Genomic DNA, 17,585 nt, shown 5'->3' on the forward strand with positions numbered 1-17,585 from the left:
CGTAATAATTAAAAAATAAAAAACAGCCATATAATAAAAACAATAGACCACTGAAAGCAAATAAAAGCAACAATCTACTTGCTTACGAATGCTAAGGAGACTTATCATTCGAAATGATCACACTTCAAATTCATATTCTGATCTTGATTGTTGTGTTTTTGATGTTTCACATTTGTATGAGAACCAGCAGCTGGCCTCTTGGCTCCGACGGCAGGCTGCGGGCTCTGGGAGGGGATGATTTTGGGAAGGGGCTTCACAGCTGAGCAGGGACTCCTGATCGACACAGAATAAACACATGTTTCAGGGGAAGAATTCAACAATAACTGGCAGAGTTGATCATAATTGCACTTTGAAGCAGACCAGACCTCCTTCAACACCATAGTCAAGTTAATCTAATGTATTTTCCAATCAATAACTGCAATGTTTTATTGTTGTTTATGTTATTTTGCTCATAATATCAGCATGTATGGATAGTGTATGACTATAACATCCTTCAAAGGTCTATAAGAGGGAGAACTCACTTCTTCACTCCACCACTTCTTATATTTCTGTTTTCACCTTGGCATAAAAGAAAAATAAATATGAATTAGCTCTAATTAAGATCAAGTACAGTATCATTTAGAATGTTTGTATCACATTGAGCATGAGATTGTTTTAGTGGAGGTGGTATACCTAGTTCTGGGGTTCTTCTGATAAGTTTGGGATACTTCTGGAACTTGACATAGTGATAACTCTCGTACTCCATCAGCACCATCTCCAGATCGATGTTGTCGCAGACCTCGAACCTCCTCACACCTCCATTAGTCTCCTGGTCCAAGGCCACCGCTGCAGACACGTAGCTGGGGAACGGACACACACAGGATGTCACACACAGGATGTCAAACACACACACAAGAACCTTAGAAAGATCAAAAAGTAACACAATCGAGGTCAACTATGTCTGGGAAGACTCACATGATTTAGTATAAGGTGCTTTTATTTGATGAACTGCTTGTATCGCCACCACAAAAGTCAGACATTTTCAGTTTATAACACACAAAGCACTTCAATGCCCACTGCTTCACAATACATGGTCTTCTGTACACTTGTTACCACGGATCATATCAATTGCTGTTTCACACATACCTGCTAAATCAGTGGCATATATCAGTCATTGTAATGAATCCTAAATGCAAGCACTTTCTAGTCTTTTTCCTTTGGCAATTTGTAAGTCTGCTCTTTGCAACATCACATGTCATTAATAGCAGGCAAAAAAGGAACTTTGGGATTTTAGCCTTTGCAGACCATTTACATGCACACTATACAATAAACAGTAACACACTACAGGAAAGGGAAACCCTTAAAAAGCATATCAGGGCCCATTGAGAAACCATAGTACAGACAAGCCTGTGGGGATTGTCCACAGTATTGAGTATGTAAGTCGCTTTGGATAAAAGCGTCTAACAAGTGAAATGTAATGTAATGTAACAAGCCTCTGAATGTTGAAAGGTTTTGACATGCGACTGCAAACTGTGTATGTGTTAGCAGCACCACTGTGGAGGTATACTGACCCTTGCCCCAGCAGGTGGTGGTAAATGAGGATCAGGAGATTCTTCCTCCTGGTCTCAGTCCTCAGCTCGTCCTGTTGGACAGCAACACAGAACACACTCAGCTCCTCAAACACAACTGCTGCATTTATGTCAACAAAATAATTAAAAGTTTAGTTCAATGTGTGATTTTGTTTAGACATGAAAAACCAATAATAAGTGTACTCTTGGGTCTTTCACACAGACATGTTTAGTTGTTCCCCTCTTAACTATGGGGTTTGTTTTGGGGAGTTTTCCTTGTATGCTGCACAGTCTGGTCCCGTAAGGCAATTTTACAATTGATGATATTAAACTATATAAATAGTAATGGATCCATGGATTGATGGTAGAAAAGAAGAGGGGGGGGGGGTCGGTTCTAAATGCATACTGCAAGGACCATGAAGCCAAAGCAGCTAAAATGTGATTGTTGTCACAGGGGGATTTCCTGTCTGTAGTACTTTACTGTAGTTTTTTCATTATTTATACTGATGAATCACACCTGCGTTTGACAAGTTGGAATGTCAGCCGCGAAAAAAAAGTCTAGTAGTAATCTTGATATATATATTTATATATATATTTGATTACACTTGTACTCCCTGCTACTTTACACATGTGTAGGGCATTATAACGGGGAGTATACTCGAATGCGGACATACAAAATCCCAGTAGAGGGCGACAAATCGCCACTAATGACAAACACCTGACTGGTATCTAGGCAACCTGTAGACGCTGGTGATTAATGGTAGGTCTGGATGCGTGCAAAACTAGCTATCCTGATTAGCTCAACTAGTAACAGCTAATTGTTAAGCTAACTGTCACAGTTCAACGACGACCTGGCCATGTTTTGAATAGTATAACGTTGCTTGGGAAAGTTAATTTCGCCATAAGCAGTGGAAACTAACGTTAAACGCCCCTCTCCAAAGTGTCTCAGTTGCTAGTCAAGTTAGCTTAAAGTTGTTAGCTTACAAGCAGTTCGTCTACCCTGATAGAAAAACACAAATAAGAAAACCCCTTATTCACTCACCGCTTCCCGGGCTTGGTGGGCAACCTTCATAGATTGATATGAAAGCTCCATCTTGTCTCTGGAAGTTTAGTGAGAAGACGTTATGATTAGTAAGCTGTTGTTGGCCCACACTTGTTTCTGAAGTCTGTTCAGTGTTAGTGTGGGGGTCTGGGTTTTGTCCCTAGTGGCCACCGTACTCTCAGGTGTAGTATCCCCCTGTACACCAAATACTGAAACAATGACAATACAATTATGTACTAGTTTACTTAAGCTTTAGTGTATTATCAGAAAGAGGAGAGGTAGCCGACTTGGAAATGTGCATTGTTTCTTAAAAAATGATATGATTAATAAATTAAATAGCTTTCTAAATGCCTAATTACAAAGCTGCACAAGTGAAAGCATGGGATTGGTTTGGCAACTCTTGGAAAGCCAGTAGGCCTAAGTGGACCTCTGTTTAAGAGGTTATTACTAAGAAAATGTACTATTATGTCAATAGTGACATAGTGTAATGATTCATTCTAATCAGAAATATTGGCATCAGTTGAAAATAAATAACTTGAGCCTTGATTAAGGGTCATGGAATGTCCATACTGAGATGTAAACATATTTCTATCCAAAGAAATCCTATTGTGTGATACTGAATATGTTCACTAGAGGGCAGGGAAGAGCTTTCCTGTGAGTACATTGGAGCTATGTAATAATGAAGGTCCTCTGTTTGCTTCATGTTGTGTTTTATTTTAGCACACCTATTTATGCAAGCCTAATGGAGGTTTTGTGACACTGATTTTCTTTTTGGAATCGTTTATCCAGTTTGTTATATTTTCTGCATGCATCCCTCGCTCTCTGTGTCTGTGTGTGTGTTCACCTCCTAAAAGACATATTTGCAATGCCCTGACATGTGTTACGAGGACATTAGCCTGGAAGACAACAAGCGATTAGTCAAAGAGGCCGTCGCCTATCCCATTAAGGGGCAACCGCTGCCCGGCACCCTGGTATTTCAGCTGCGTCGCCTGTCTTCGATTCTGAATACATCTCCTTTAAAGGGCTTGAAGAGAAGGAGGGCAGCGGGTCAGGCTAGTTTGTTAGGCTGACATTAAATCTATATCTGGGATAATATGGCAACAAACACAGATGGATATATATTTCAGGGAGGATGAACATCGCAGATTGGACACACTATAGTATAATATAAACACACACACAGGTTAAAAACACCACATACACCCACACACACACACTTCCATCATCATCACCTGGCCCTCTCTCATGGATCTGATGACAACAAATCAGGTGGTCTGCATCCTCTTGGCATTTACAGACGGAGATGAGGACGGATGCGTCTCTGCTCTGTTCTGCTGGCCTCTGTTATTTGGAATACCACCATCTGTTCACGCAGCATCCCTCCACCTACTCACACTCCCTAACCTCATCCAGATTTGTATTAACTCTCTGGAGTATATAAGGTCAGTTTTGTGATTTCACTCAGCTTGTGTTTACCACCCAAAAATACCCATGATGTTTATGATGTTGGTTTTGCAGGAGCTGTGATGGAATACTCAGTGCAGTTGAGTTCTTCCAAGATTTCAGATGTGTGTGTTTTAATAAGCAATAAATCAGGCTTGCATTATTTAACTTTGAAAAGCATTTATTTCTTCTGGCACTGTCAGTTTCCGTATTTCCCACAGCATATTGTACACCCAAACATCAACATTTAAGGTACAGTGATAATGTTTTGCCATCCATCCATGAGACCACAGTGCTACTGATGCTGCTGAATGGACACCAAATAACTACAGCTTAGATAGTTATAAAGTATGTTTACTCCCAAAAAACCTTATGTTGTTAAAAATATAGCTGAAAAGGTATTAACTGGGAGATGGTGGATATTATTTGCTTGTAAAGTACAATTTCAAGTGCCTGTGTATAGTGTTTTGTTTTTGCCCAATAGGGCTAGTGCAAAGTCCCACACGATGAAGAGCGGCTGTAGCAAACTCATGTAAACGTACTTGACCACAAAAACGTATATAACAAACTTCAGGAAAAAGCAATATAGGGACCCATTTTTTGTGTTGGTTTTCCAAGCCAAATAAAAATCGCACACATATTTGAAATGGCTCCTATATTTCTCAGAAGATCTATTGAATTGAAAAAATAGCTCTCTACCAAGGTGAAAGAGAAAATCCAGAATAAAGTGGGGTTGTGAGAAGAACATTGCACTGGGGTGCTGCACAGTAGCTCTGAAGTAGTAGATCACACACCATGACAGAGTATGTGTAATCTTTAAAGCACTGCTGAGCTGAAGTGAACCTGACTATGACTCATACTGAGCCAAAAAATAGGACATTGCACCCACATCATCCAGGCAGCAGTTTACTTCACCACATTAAACAAATATTATTAACGGATAATTGATTGTCAATGAGGGATTTAGAGCCAACTATCAAATGTATTCTTTGAAGCAAACACGCTTATTGACGTTTATTTTTGTGAAATTAGACTTTTTATGGTGACAATTTACACGCTTACAAATATGAAATGGTATTTAGTAAGAAAATAGAGTGCTTTGGCTTTGAATCATGTATTTAAGTTAGTTTCAAGCCAAATTAAGCATATCTGTTTTTAAAGTGATTTCTTGGTCCCCAAAGCAGTATTTATCACAGCTGAATCCTTTTTCTTAAGTGATTGTTTACTAGTAAGTGTATACTCATCTGCCAGTTACAAGTGTTATCTGTTTATTCCCAGAATAATGATTTGGCAACCTACTTGTAAATAAAGGTCTTTAGGTCTCCATTCTTTAAGCCAGGTTTTAAAAAACAAAACACTGAAGACTTCACTGACTATGTTTGAGCTCTCAGATGTTGTGTAGAGTAGGAACAAAAAAAGGAATCAAACACTGTATTTTGGATAGCCTTAACGAGGGGCAAGAACTTGAATGTAGAACCGGTACTTTTTGCAAATTTAGATACTACACTTCCAGGTAGAAATATTTAAACGTGAATAATCTAGCATGGAGTTTCCCTGATGCTAGACTGATATTGGTCAAGGGGACGGATGTGATGACAAGGCAAACCTTTTGAAATGTTACTGTCCAATTCACCACCGTGCCTCAGAAAACCCCCGTTTCTGTGAGTAGTGTCCCGGCCTCGAGCAGCAGACACTTGACATAGACGCGTACGGTGTAGAACATGGTGAGGAAGTCCTGGGTGCTGAACAGGGTGTCCGCCAGAGCGAATCCCAGCGTGGAGGGGATGAAACCTTGGCCGTACTCCACCATCCACGTCCCGCCGCTCCACTGGACGGATGTCGCCTCTCCTATACTGTGGACGATGGTGTCACCTGTGGAGAAGAGCATCTGGAAGTAAGGGACGAGGAAATGACAACAACATTTTCTCATTCAGATAACATTTTTACAGCTTACATTTAGGTCAATAAGGAAATCACAAATACTAAAATATGAAATGTATTGGAAAAATATTTCATGGTATTACCGGGGTAGTATATTTCACTCTTGGTTGTCCCCTCTTTCCACTGTCTGAAGGTGCCGGATATGATAGTGTCAGAAATCTCAGCCCAGTAACGACCTGACAGCAGGAGAGAGCAGACATGGAGTTACATTTCTATTGGTTAATGACACAGATTGATCCCAAAAAACAAAGGAACACAAATATAGAGTGTACACATCACTAGGAAAAAGACTCAAGTACAGTCTTTATGTAATACAAGTGTAGGATATATGCTGCATATTAGGTTTTCTTTTTCTACATAAATCCTTTACGGTTTCCTCAGTACAAAAGATAAGGCTGCAGGTAATAAGATAATGTGTGTGTTCTTCCCCTGCATCATTTACGTTTATGATTGCAGACTTTAACCCCCTTCACTCCTCACCTGAGTGTCCTCCTGTGTCCACTGCAGTGCCAAACAGCAGCAGGTACTCAGTGAGCGAGGCGTGGAGCAGACACATGGAGCCCATCCAGCCACCAGCGTTCACAAAGATCCACTGCAGGTCCTCGTCTGGCAGGATGTGGCCAGGGTACCTAGTTCAGTTACACTTTATTAGCTGTTTTAAATAAAATGCTACACAACTACTTGAAATAATTGTGTTTAAAATATTGTATAACTCCACAACATCAGATGCAGCCCTGTCTACAAAGCAGAGTAAATAACCAAGTTTGGTTGAATTGTAACAGCTCTGCCACAATGTAGCTTTAAAGACAAACATGAATCTAATGACATTTCAACTGACTGAATATGAGTCAATTAAAAACCTCACTTACAAATAAACACCCTGATAGTTAATGCTTCAATGAGAGGGGTTTCTTATCAGTTGCAGCAAAAAATGCTTACATGACAGTAAGTATATTGTACATTTTTGATTAAAAAACAAAAACAAAGTGTGAGTACCTCTTCCTGAGCTCCACCACCACTTTGGAGAAGGCCTGCTCATGGTCCTGTCCTAAGAATACACACATATACTGTTAATTATATGTTATTTGGGCTATTTAAATCGCGTATTTCTACTTTAGACTGAACAGCAGGTTAGTTTTGAATGTATGTAGCTATAACACTCCTCAATACCAAACTAACCTGCGTACTGTTTGGCTATTTTGGCTACGTCTTCTTTGTTGAAAACGTACTGCTTGGTGGCCATCCAGTGCCGCAGCAGCAGCACGGTCATGACGGTCACTGCGCCGAACAGGAACAGTTTTAAACACGTTTTAACTATAGGCATGGTTGAAACTAAAATAAAACAGACACACACAACAGCAGCAGCGTTGACTACACGTGTACACAGAGGCAGTAAGGTTCTTTCAAACACGCCATAAGGAGAGGAGGCGTGAGAAGGTGGAGACCAACTGACAGCTTCTTCCCGGTCAGTTGGGGAGGGAATTGGCTGCTCAGCCAATCAGAGGAGGAGTTCGTCACTTAGGCGTCAGCAACTTCAGGGTTGCCAGCGAAATGAAAAACCCCCTTTAAGTAGTTTTGTATTTATTTCGTTTGCTTTCACAAAAAGAGTTACAAACTCAAAAACATTTGTATAGTTTGTATGGAATTCAAACCTTTCCGTTTTTTGTATATATCATTTTGTCGTTTTTGCCCTTTTTTCCCCTTAAAAGTTGGTCTTCAAACGTCAATGTATCCCAAGCAGCCATATTTTTGTCCCATGTCGATAGACAGGAAGCAGGCAGATGAGTGTTGTGGACAAGTAGCTAGCTGTTCAACAAAGTTAAAGAAGGAGTTTATGGTGCAGTTACTCGATACCGGAGAGGTGACAGTTCTCAAACTGCACCAAAAGACATGAGCGGCAATAAAGAAGTCAGTTTTGATCCTAAAGGTACGGAATTTTCGTGAGACAAGGGATAATTTCATTCATCAAGGATATGATAGCTGCAGATCTGTTGATTACATTACAAGAGCCATTCATGAAATAATGTCGAACTATTATAAAAAACAACATATTTACAAGTCTAATTTACTAGACTTGTTTAACGGAAGCTGTTTTTGCCGATAGCTTACTAGATGGAGCATTACATTAACACATTTACATTGGAGTTCAGTCATATTGAATTTCCATGGTAAAGTAACGTGTATGGTGCATGAGATCTATATTACTGCCAAACCACTCAGTCAGGCCTGTTTTCCTGAATTGACAGAATGCTTATTGCACCGAGCCAGCTGTGTAGTCTCGTGACTTGAGTTCCTGCTGTTTTTACTGCTGTAGGCTGCAGCAACAGCACACAATGCTCCCTATAATCCATGACTTTACCATAATCAACTATGCTTGGAGGCTTTTGGATGTGTTGTTTATGTGTTATAACTAAAAGGCAACATATCTTTCACATGTTTAGTCTTACTGCCTTATTCTTCAAGAAAGGGCCAAATTATTGACAAGGAAAATAGTGATCAGCTGTTTCCATGCTGGGCCACACATCAGGAATGTAGGTTGTCAGGTGGATAACATGCACATGATTGGAATTTGCTTTTGGTCACCTTTTTGCCCCCAAACTAGCTCTCTGTGTGATTACATACTCTTGTTTTATCTTTCCAAAACTCTGCAGAGCACCAGCACCTGCGTTATAATCCTCTGCGGGACATCTGGGTCCTGGTGTCGGCCCACCGCATGAAGAGACCCTGGGCAGGTCAGGTAGAAAAACCTCCTGAGGAACACGTACCCAGACATGACCCCAGCAACCCACTCTGTCCCGGGAACACACGTGCAAATGGAGAGGTAAGACCAGGTAGTTACTCTGAATAAATCAATGTCATTTATATATACAAACATGTCATTTTGGATACATATCCTGGCCCTTGAGGTAAATGAACAAATGCCAATTATATAATATTGTCTCCTATTTTGTGATACCCCTCTGTCTGTCTGTTTCTCTCTAGGTAAATCCTGACTACGACAGCACTTTTCTTTTTGAAAATGACTTCCCTGCTCTACAGCCAGATGCTCCTGACCCTGGTAAATGTAATTTCTGATGCAGTTGAAATACAGATTTGATCTCAGGCTAAAAAAGTGCACTCAGTAGAGTCTCCACCCTGTCTGTCTGGGAACAACCAATGCTGCAATGTTGGATTAAATACAGGCCACAATTGTATAACAAATCACAAACCCATCAGAAACAGGACGCCAAAATCAAGCAGTCAAATTACTTCAGCTACATCTTAAACACAAAACATTTCAAATTTGAGATAATTTCACAGCACAATAGACAGTTCAATCAGGGCAAATATGTTCAGATGGATCAATGCACTTACTGTATGTATTTTAACAACAAGTAGTTGTTAAAAGAGTAATACCTTATTATATTTTGAAACAACTTACATTTTTTTCAGGTTCAGATCAACATCCACTTTTCCAATCGAAGGCTGCCAGGGGTGTCTGGTAAGAACAAAGCTCCATGTCAGACAATGCAGGATTAATCAATGTCTGCCGTCACACTGTGATGCTTTTTGTATTGTGTACAATGGCTGTTAAATGTTATTATTGGGAATGATGGACACTATTCTTTGTTAAGTGAGGCATATAAAAGGACTGAATTAATAATCTTGTTCTAAACAAATTATATTGTATTAAAATAATGGTGAAATGTATGTTTTATATTGTACCTTACCAACAAACCAGTGAGATGAGTATTAAACAATAAGTAATTTAAATTAGCATGTGGTTAGAATTAACTCGAGGATGCATCTTAATCAACGTTCCTTCTAAAAAATGATGATACATTCAAATGTATGACTAATTAAATCGGAGCCGAGCAGTGCAATCAGAGCGGTCATGCTGAGGCAACCTCCATTCACTGCTTCGAATCTGCATAATCAGCTATTAAAAGAAGAGGCTTTTTGTGATCAACACACTGCATGCTCCTTGTGTTCGTGACATTTTGAACTATGCAAAACACAATTACAAATCCACACCGTCCACATACACACAGTATATTAATAAGTGTGTGTTCCTCCGGGACGCCAGCAGAGGGGGATGTTTTATTAGAAGTAGACACGTATCTTTTGCTGGTGCTCACTGAGATTTACAAAACAAAGAAGTGTACAATTACAAACTAATATTTGCTTTAAAGTTTTTTTATTAAAGCTTGGCTCCCGCTTTGCCATGGATCAATAAGTGTCAAGCACATTTCAATGAAAAGAGGATTTGATTCAAATTCTAATGTTCCATATTCAAATCATATCAAAGACATGTCCTTGTCATGATGCCTACACCTTAAACATTTTTCATAATGTTTTATTGATTAAACAAGGTCTATAAAATCCAAAAATTGTGGAAAATGTCTAATGTCAATGTTACCCACATTCCTTTGTACCCACCACATAAAATACATTTAAGAAATGTAAACAAAAATAGCAGGGGACTTTTACCAGTCTTTAAATGTTTAGTGTTGTCATTCTAAAACCCAAACACATTCAGTTCAATATGATGAAAAAGTATATATTATCACATTTAAATAATCTGTTATAAAACCCATTATATACCCATAGTATGTGGTTCATTTACCCACATTACACATTAATACACCCCTATGTCAGTATACACCACTGTTACCCGTATTATACCCACTGTTATGTCACCTATGTAACACTGTTATTAGGCCAATATTACACCCATGCAACACTGATATTACACCCATATTACATTTTATTTACACTATTATTACACCCATTTTTCACATGGACACAGCCTGTCAAATGACTGTATCCCTCAGGATACAAAAAAACATTTAAGGATTAAGAGGCTAAAACTGGATTTTGTGCCATTTTTGCATTAAACATTTTCTGTCGATGGAATATTAATGCCCCCTAAGTCGTCACTCAGTATCTCAAACATGTGTTTAAATGTTGTCTGATGTAGCGGCTGTCAGTCATTTCTGCTGGCAGAGTTAAGAAGCAGAAAAACAGCATTGATCGACTTGTTGCCCTGTCTTTTTATTGATTTGTACGTCTCATGGTGTTTTTCTTCCTCGCAGATTCCTTCTGTTTGAGTCTTTTTGTTTTCATGATGTAGGGAGTGGTTGTTCGCTTGTTCAGTACAGTTTTTCTTGCTTGTGGTCCACACTGTCAAAAGAGATGAAGCTTGACTACAACTATTTGCCCGGCAGCTACATCAACAACTAATTAGAGCAAATGGGATTTGGGGGATTTGGTTCATTGGAAACAAAAGAGAGATGGGGTGAGGGAAGAGGTGAGAAATATTCCTGATGATTTATCGTATCTCCCCTTCTCGGTCATGCTGTCAGTCTCAGCAAAATGATGCTAAATCTGGTGGAAAAAGATTAACACTTGCTTTTCCAGGCCTAGTAAAGTCCTTAAGTGACTATTATACAACAAATAGGGGCAGTGAAATATTCGCATGGCGTCCGCTGTGAACGCAGCATAAGTCAGTTGTTACACTTAAAATGATTATAAATATCTTCAAGCACTATCCTCAGCTGGACATTAATTTGGGTGTCTTGACAAGGGGCGGGACATCTCTAAGCAGTTGACTAATCACAACAGAGCCGGCCAACTAATGTTAGTAAGTAAGAAAAAAACTTTATTTATATAGCACCCTTCTCAACACGGATGTACAAAGTGCTTTACAGTACAGTACACAGGACACAATTCAAAGTAAAACTATAACATGTAGGATAAAAGGCAAAGAACAGCAGAAGGTAATACATACGATAAAACATACGATAAAACACCAATACAAAAAAGACAGCCACTAACTCACCTCCGACGACGACCCAAAGGCCTGTCGGAACAGGTGGGTCTTTAACTTCCCCTTAAAAATCTCTATTGAGGCCGAGGTTTTTATTATCTGGGGGAGTTTGTTCCAAAACCTTGGGGCCACCACCTCAAAGGCACGGTCCCCCTTAGTCTTTAGCCTGGTTCGGGGCACCCTTAGGAGGCCTTGTTCAGAGGACCTCAGGGCCCGGTTTGTGGTGAGAGGGTGGATCAGGTCATTGATGTAGGCTGGGGCTTGGCCATGGACAGCTCTATATGTGAAGACCAATACTTTGAATTGGGTTCTGAGATGGACAGGGAGCCAGTGCAGGGCAGAAAGAGTGATGTGGGATGTTTTTTTGGACCGAGTGAGTAATCTGGCTGCAGCATTTTGGACCTGTTGTAACCGGTTTATTGATGTTTTGTTGAGGCAGGAGAACAGAGCATTACAATAATCAAGCCGGGATGAAATAAAGGCATCGTTAGCCATCTCCAGTTCTGCATTGGATAGAAAGCCCCTGAGCTTGGCAATGTTCCTGAGATGGAAAAAACAAGTACGGGTCAGAAGTTTTATGTGTTTGTCTAGTAGCATAGACTGATCGAAAATTACACAATTTTTATGTTTGCCCTTATGTTACCACTGAATGAACCAAGGTGGCTTGCTACCTTAGAGGTGATGTTATCAGCCGCTAAGATCAAGACTTCCGTTTTTGATGCATTGAGCTGTAGGAAGTTGCTTGACATCCACTCCTCAATTGCAGACAGACATGTGATGAGGGTGTTTACTTTTTCCATTTTGACAGGTTTGAAGGAGAAGTATATCTGGATATCATCTGTAGCAGTGATACGAGACACCCTCAAATTGGCTTCAAAAATGTTTGATTCTGCAGCTTTTTTTTAACAACTCCATCACATGTATATTCCCGTGCTTGCGGATATAGTACATCACAGTGTAAGCCTGTGTTAGCATGCAGTTTACTAAAGCGCCAACAGGCCGGGTAAGTTCTGGCTCCACCTGCAGCCCTCTCTGCGTTGACATGGCCCCGGTCCCTGTGGCTGCTCTGCTCCGGCCCTACCAGCTGTCTCATCCGGGCTGAGCGCTCCGCAACCCGCAGATCCACCCGGTTTCTCCTGTAGAGCGTGCCGTCCACCTCCACTACGAATGAGCGAGGAGCGACTTTCTGGAGGCATTGACCCAGTTGCCAACGGCCTGTGCGATCTCCTGGAAGAGGCCTCATCCTTATGTGTTCCCCAACATTCAGTTCTGGTAAGTCCCTTGCCGATATGTCGTAGGCGGATTTTGCAAGCCGCCGTTTCAACCGCAGCTTCTCCGTCACTCCAGTCACTAACCACGGTTGCAGCAACTGTCCGCAACCGGCAGCGAAGTCTTCAGCCTTCCTGACATTAAGCGTTGGGCTGGACTGCTGTCCAACCCCTCTGTGGGCGTGTTGCGCCAATGGAGAATGGCCTGCCATTTATCCGTGCCATCCAACTTTGCCCGCTTGCAGAGTGATTTCATTATCTTGGCAGCTGACTCAGCTTTGCCGTTTGATTTTGGATATCTGGATGAGGATGAGACATGGTTAAATCCCCACTTTGCTTTTAACTTCCTGGACTGTTCACAGGCAAACTGTGAGCCATTATCTGTGATCACTTTGTCTGGCTGTCCGTATCGTGCAAATTGAGATTTACAGCGTGTGATGAGTGTCAGCTGATAGATCCGGAAGCAGATCAATCTCCCAGAAGTCTGAATAGTGGTCCACTAGGACGATGAAATCTTGGCCAGCGTAAGAGACGATATCCATACTCCCTGTTTGCCATGGACGTGTTGGGATATCATGCAACATCAATTATTCCTTCTGCTGGGCTCGTGCATATTCATTGCATGCAGAGCAGTTCGCCACATAGTCTTTTATCTCTGCTCTCATGTTTGGCCAGAACAGCGTATCCCTGGCGTGCCTGTAACATGCCTCCCCCCGATGTGGCTGGTGTGTATACGTCTTAACAACTCTGCCCTCAAGGCCTTAGGGATAACAACGCACTGCCCTCTGTATAGCACACTGTTTTGCACGTTGAGCTCATCCCTGAAGAGGATTCTCGCACCAAAAGGGGGGTGTCCTCTTTGAAATCAGGCCATCCCCTGAGGATTACTGATGTCAGAGCTTGTAATACATCGTCCATCTCTGTGTGCTGGGCAATTTGGCGAAACCTGAAGTCAGTAACATCCAGATGCTGTGCCTGATCCAGCTCTGAGTCCTCCGCCTGAAAGCTGTCCATGGAACACACCGCCTGTCGTACATAGGGGGTGTCGGAACCACGACACGGTGGAGTGGCCCTGCTTAGAGTGTCACTGACATACATCTCCGTGCCTGGTTTGTAAACAACATCCAGATTGTACCCCTGGAGCTGCAGTAACATGCCCTGAAGGCTTTTAGGCGCACTCATGAGGGGCTTCTTAAAGATGGTGATCAGTGGTTTTTGGTCTGTTTCTGCAGTGATTGTGTCCCTGCCGTATAGATACTGGTGAAATCTCTGGCATGCAAAAACTATGCTTAAGCACTCTTTCTCTATTTGAGCGTAGTTTTGCTCAGTCTGTGTCAGTGCGCGTGAGGCAAAGGCTATAGGCTGCCCCTTTTGCAGCAAGCCGCACCCCAGTCCATCCATGCTGGCATCACTCTGGATCCTTACAGGCTTTGTGATGTTATAATATTTGAGAACCGGCACGTTGGTGACCATCTGCTTTATCTCGCGTATTGCATCATTCTGTTTTGGCAGCCAGTGCCATGCCGTGTCCTTATCCAGGAGTCTGCAAAGAGGCTCATAGATCTCCGATAGCCTTGGCAGGAACTTAGCCAGATATGTCACAAACCCGATCATGCATTGCACTGCCTTAGCATCCGTGGGCGTCGGCATGTCCAACACTGCTTGAGTCCTCAAATTCTGCTCTAAAAACCTCCCAGTTTTTGGCTATATCACCAGACATATGCATGCCCTCGGGTGCCGGAATACTGTTTGTCACCATGACGTGAGTTTTCTTGATCTTTAGTCCAAGAAGATCGCTTCTGACACCAAGTTTCAGTCTGCAGCTTTATTTCAGTAACTCACGACTCCATCACATGTATGTTCCCGCGCTTGCGGATATAGTACATCACAGTGTAAGCCTGTGTCAGCATGCAGTTTACTAAAGCGCCAACAGGCGTCACTATATAACAGGCATTAACAGATGCCCATATCTGTAACAGCTAACCAATCAGAGCAGACTGGGCTCTGGTTTCAGACAGAGGGTGAACAGAGGTGCTGCAGCACAGGCAGTATGAGAAAAATAAAGAGCTTTTTGAACATTAAAGCATGGAGACATGTCACAGTAGAGGCATTATGTAATGACATTATATTTCGAGATATTCTTTTACCCAGAACATTTAATAAAACAGGGCATGTTTAGTCTAGTGTCTACGGATTATGTTTGTATCCATTTATTTACATCAAATGAATCCAATGCCAGTGCAACATTTTTGTATGTACTTTAATCAAACTGTTGGTAGTCCTAACACCTACACACAAACTAACACACTTTATATTAGAGTAATAGCAGCTCCTGTGATACTCATGAACAATTTATAAATACCACCATTCAGTTTTGCTCTGAGCATAAAATCCAAAGTCGTGTTCAATTATTGATCCCGTACCAGGCTCTGTTGATATACATCTAAATTATCTGACAGTAGAGCTGGTTCCCCCTGGGTACTGTAGGTAAGGCTAAGAGCAAAACGCACACACACGCACATGGATCAATTACACACACACCTCTAAACTCTGTACAAAGTAAGACATAATTACACCAAGAAGCTATGTTTCGTCCAGATAGCCTGTCTAACTTTGTTTTGAACAGAATTCAGCACAAAATGTCCATACATCAATTGATATCATGATGAAAGCTCAGACCATATAAACTAGACGCTCTGGCTTTAAATCTGACCACGGACAAATCAAAATGTCTAAAATCAAGCGTCCTTCTATTATTATCTTTTCAAATTCATACATTGCCCATTACATCTCCCTTTGTGATGTTACTATCTCATCATGAATACATCTCGTAGCACAAGTGGTATCTGGGCAGAGCTCTAATACTCCCAGCAGCATGGGTGGCAAAAATATAGAAAAACAATCTTACAGATGATATAATTGTATTATTAATAACCAGGCCAGTCCTAAATACAGTAGATCAAATCTCTCTTTTTCAATGTAGTGTATGGAAATCCCAGGAAAGTTAGCAGCAGCACTATTAAGAAGAAAAGGCATTTCAAAATAAAACAGGAAACCAAAACTAAGATCATGACAGGAATTGGTATTTGTAATATGTATAGAGATGACAGTTTAGGATGTTATTTGTCCTAGGTCTAGGTTAATTTTTTTCTGCGGAGGATGTGGGTTATTAACTTTCCCCTGTGTAACATCTCTTCTGCCACCCTCCCTTTCTTCTTCACTTCTTTCTTCAGTAAGGTCATGTGTTTCCACCCCTGGTCTGACGTCACCCTCCCTCTCATGAAAAAACAAGAGGTTGTCAAGGTGATTGACAAGTGGGCAGAGCTCGTTGAGGAACTAGGCGCCACGTACCCCTGGGTTCAGGTAAGACACACACACACACACACACACACACACACACGCACACGCACACGCACACGCACACGCACACACACACTCATATTAACATTTACACACTATTGATCCCTGTAAACTTTTCACCCCGCGCTCCAGCACCTCGGATCATTCCATTTTTCTTTTTAATGTGTCTTGTGTTGGATTGGATCAAACTTTAATGATGCCTCTGGGTAAACGTACACATTCATTCAGCTGCAGGAAGAAAAGGGATGTCGATCAAATATGATGTAGAGGTTGGTCTCTGGCTTATTCCTGTCCCAGCTGGACTACGGTGATACCATTTATAGATTTGCCTGTCCCACTGTTTTGGCCAAACTTGACCCACTCTACCATGCTGCACTGCGTTATATATCAAATGCACCCTAGGACTCATCATTGCAAACTGTACAGCCTAACTGGATGGTCCTCACTTAGTATGCGTAGGATGCAGCATTGGTTTTTATTAATGTATAAAGCCATTTTAGGTAAGCTTCCACTGTACATATGTGCCAGATTTTCTCCAGCTTGTGACTCTTACAACCTCAGATCCAGTGCCTGGATACAGATCCAGGTTCCTGCTGTGCGGACTGAGGCTGGGAAAAGGAGTCTTTTTTATTATGGTCCTTGGTCTTGGAATGACCTTCAATCACACCTTAAACTGAGGGCACTTGTCCCTATAGCCTGTTTTAAATTGGAGTTGTCGGAGGTCCTTACCACCAGTTGCTCTTGCAGTAATAAGTAGTGCCTTTCTTACTGTCCTAATGTGCACAATTATAGTAACTGCTTTTCGTTTTTTTGTTTACTTAATTGTGTTCTCTGTATTTAATATGTCTCTGTTATGTGTAAAAATGTGTAACGTTGCTGCCTTCTTGGCCAGGTCAGCATTGTAAATTAGATTTTATCTCAATGCTTTTTATCTGGTTAAATAAAGGTTAAATAAATAATAAAAAAAAAGACATTGTATAAAGGCTGATATTCTAACAGAATTTAAAAAAATCTGTTTTTTTTTTGTTCATTGTGTCCAATTGCACCAAATACTACTCTACGCATGGCTCCCATAAGCCATGACTGTGGAATTGACACACTATGGAGTTGTAAAAGCATGAATAAAAACTATATTTTCACTATCAAGTAAAGCAAAATCCCAAACTAAATCGATT

General features: G+C 41.1%; 3 protein-coding genes across 3 annotated transcripts in view; 1 reads left to right on the forward strand and 2 right to left on the reverse strand.

Annotated features, from left to right (window-relative positions):
• katnal2 (katanin p60 subunit A-like 2) overlaps positions 1 to 2,798 on the reverse strand; it is a 6,528-nt gene extending 3,730 nt beyond the window's left edge. The window contains exons 1-5 of the mRNA XM_079659964.1: positions 2,590 to 2,798; positions 1,551 to 1,621; positions 673 to 839; positions 522 to 558; positions 124 to 273 (exon numbers count right to left, since the gene is read on the reverse strand). Coding sequence (XP_079516090.1) covers positions 124 to 273; positions 522 to 558; positions 673 to 839; positions 1,551 to 1,621; positions 2,590 to 2,640 — 476 coding nt within the window. The 5' untranslated portion in view covers positions 2,641 to 2,798. The remainder of the gene's footprint in view (positions 1 to 123; positions 274 to 521; positions 559 to 672; positions 840 to 1,550; positions 1,622 to 2,589) is intronic.
• Positions 2,799 to 4,191: 1,393 nt separating this feature from the next.
• On the reverse strand, positions 4,192 to 7,440 carry sigmar1 (sigma non-opioid intracellular receptor 1). The gene is made up of 5 exons (XM_079657495.1): positions 7,153 to 7,440; positions 6,970 to 7,021; positions 6,454 to 6,602; positions 6,057 to 6,149; positions 4,192 to 5,904 (listed from the first exon to the last, which is right to left on the reverse strand). The coding sequence occupies exons 1-5, from the start codon at positions 7,295 to 7,297 to the stop codon at positions 5,675 to 5,677; spliced, it is 669 nt and encodes a 222-aa protein (XP_079513621.1). The 5' UTR covers positions 7,298 to 7,440; the 3' UTR covers positions 4,192 to 5,674.
• A 150-nt stretch (positions 7,441 to 7,590) lies between these two features.
• galt (galactose-1-phosphate uridylyltransferase) overlaps positions 7,591 to 17,585 on the forward strand; it is a 28,913-nt gene continuing 18,918 nt past the window's right edge. The window contains exons 1-5 of the mRNA XM_079657494.1: positions 7,591 to 7,900; positions 8,625 to 8,794; positions 8,956 to 9,031; positions 9,406 to 9,454; positions 16,284 to 16,413. Coding sequence (XP_079513620.1) covers positions 7,864 to 7,900; positions 8,625 to 8,794; positions 8,956 to 9,031; positions 9,406 to 9,454; positions 16,284 to 16,413 — 462 coding nt within the window. The 5' untranslated portion in view covers positions 7,591 to 7,863. The remainder of the gene's footprint in view (positions 7,901 to 8,624; positions 8,795 to 8,955; positions 9,032 to 9,405; positions 9,455 to 16,283; positions 16,414 to 17,585) is intronic.

Source organism: Notothenia rossii, assembly GCF_949606895.1.
Source record: "Notothenia rossii genome assembly, chromosome: 11".
Taxonomy (NCBI): Eukaryota; Metazoa; Chordata; class Actinopteri; order Perciformes; family Nototheniidae; genus Notothenia; species Notothenia rossii.

Excerpts from the sequence above, each read along its gene's own strand:
- sigmar1 (XM_079657495.1), bottom strand. The coding sequence starts at position 7,297 with ATGCCTATAGTTAAAACGTGTTTAAAACTGTTCCTGTTCGGCGCAGTG. Across the intron at positions 6,603-6,969 it reads GTGGTGGAGCTCAGGAAGAG|GTACCCTGGCCACATCCTGC; the intron begins GTACTCACACTT and ends TAACTGAACTAG. Across the intron at positions 6,150-6,453 it reads GGACACAGGAGGACACTCAG|GTCGTTACTGGGCTGAGATT; the intron begins GTGAGGAGTGAA and ends TCCTGCTGTCAG.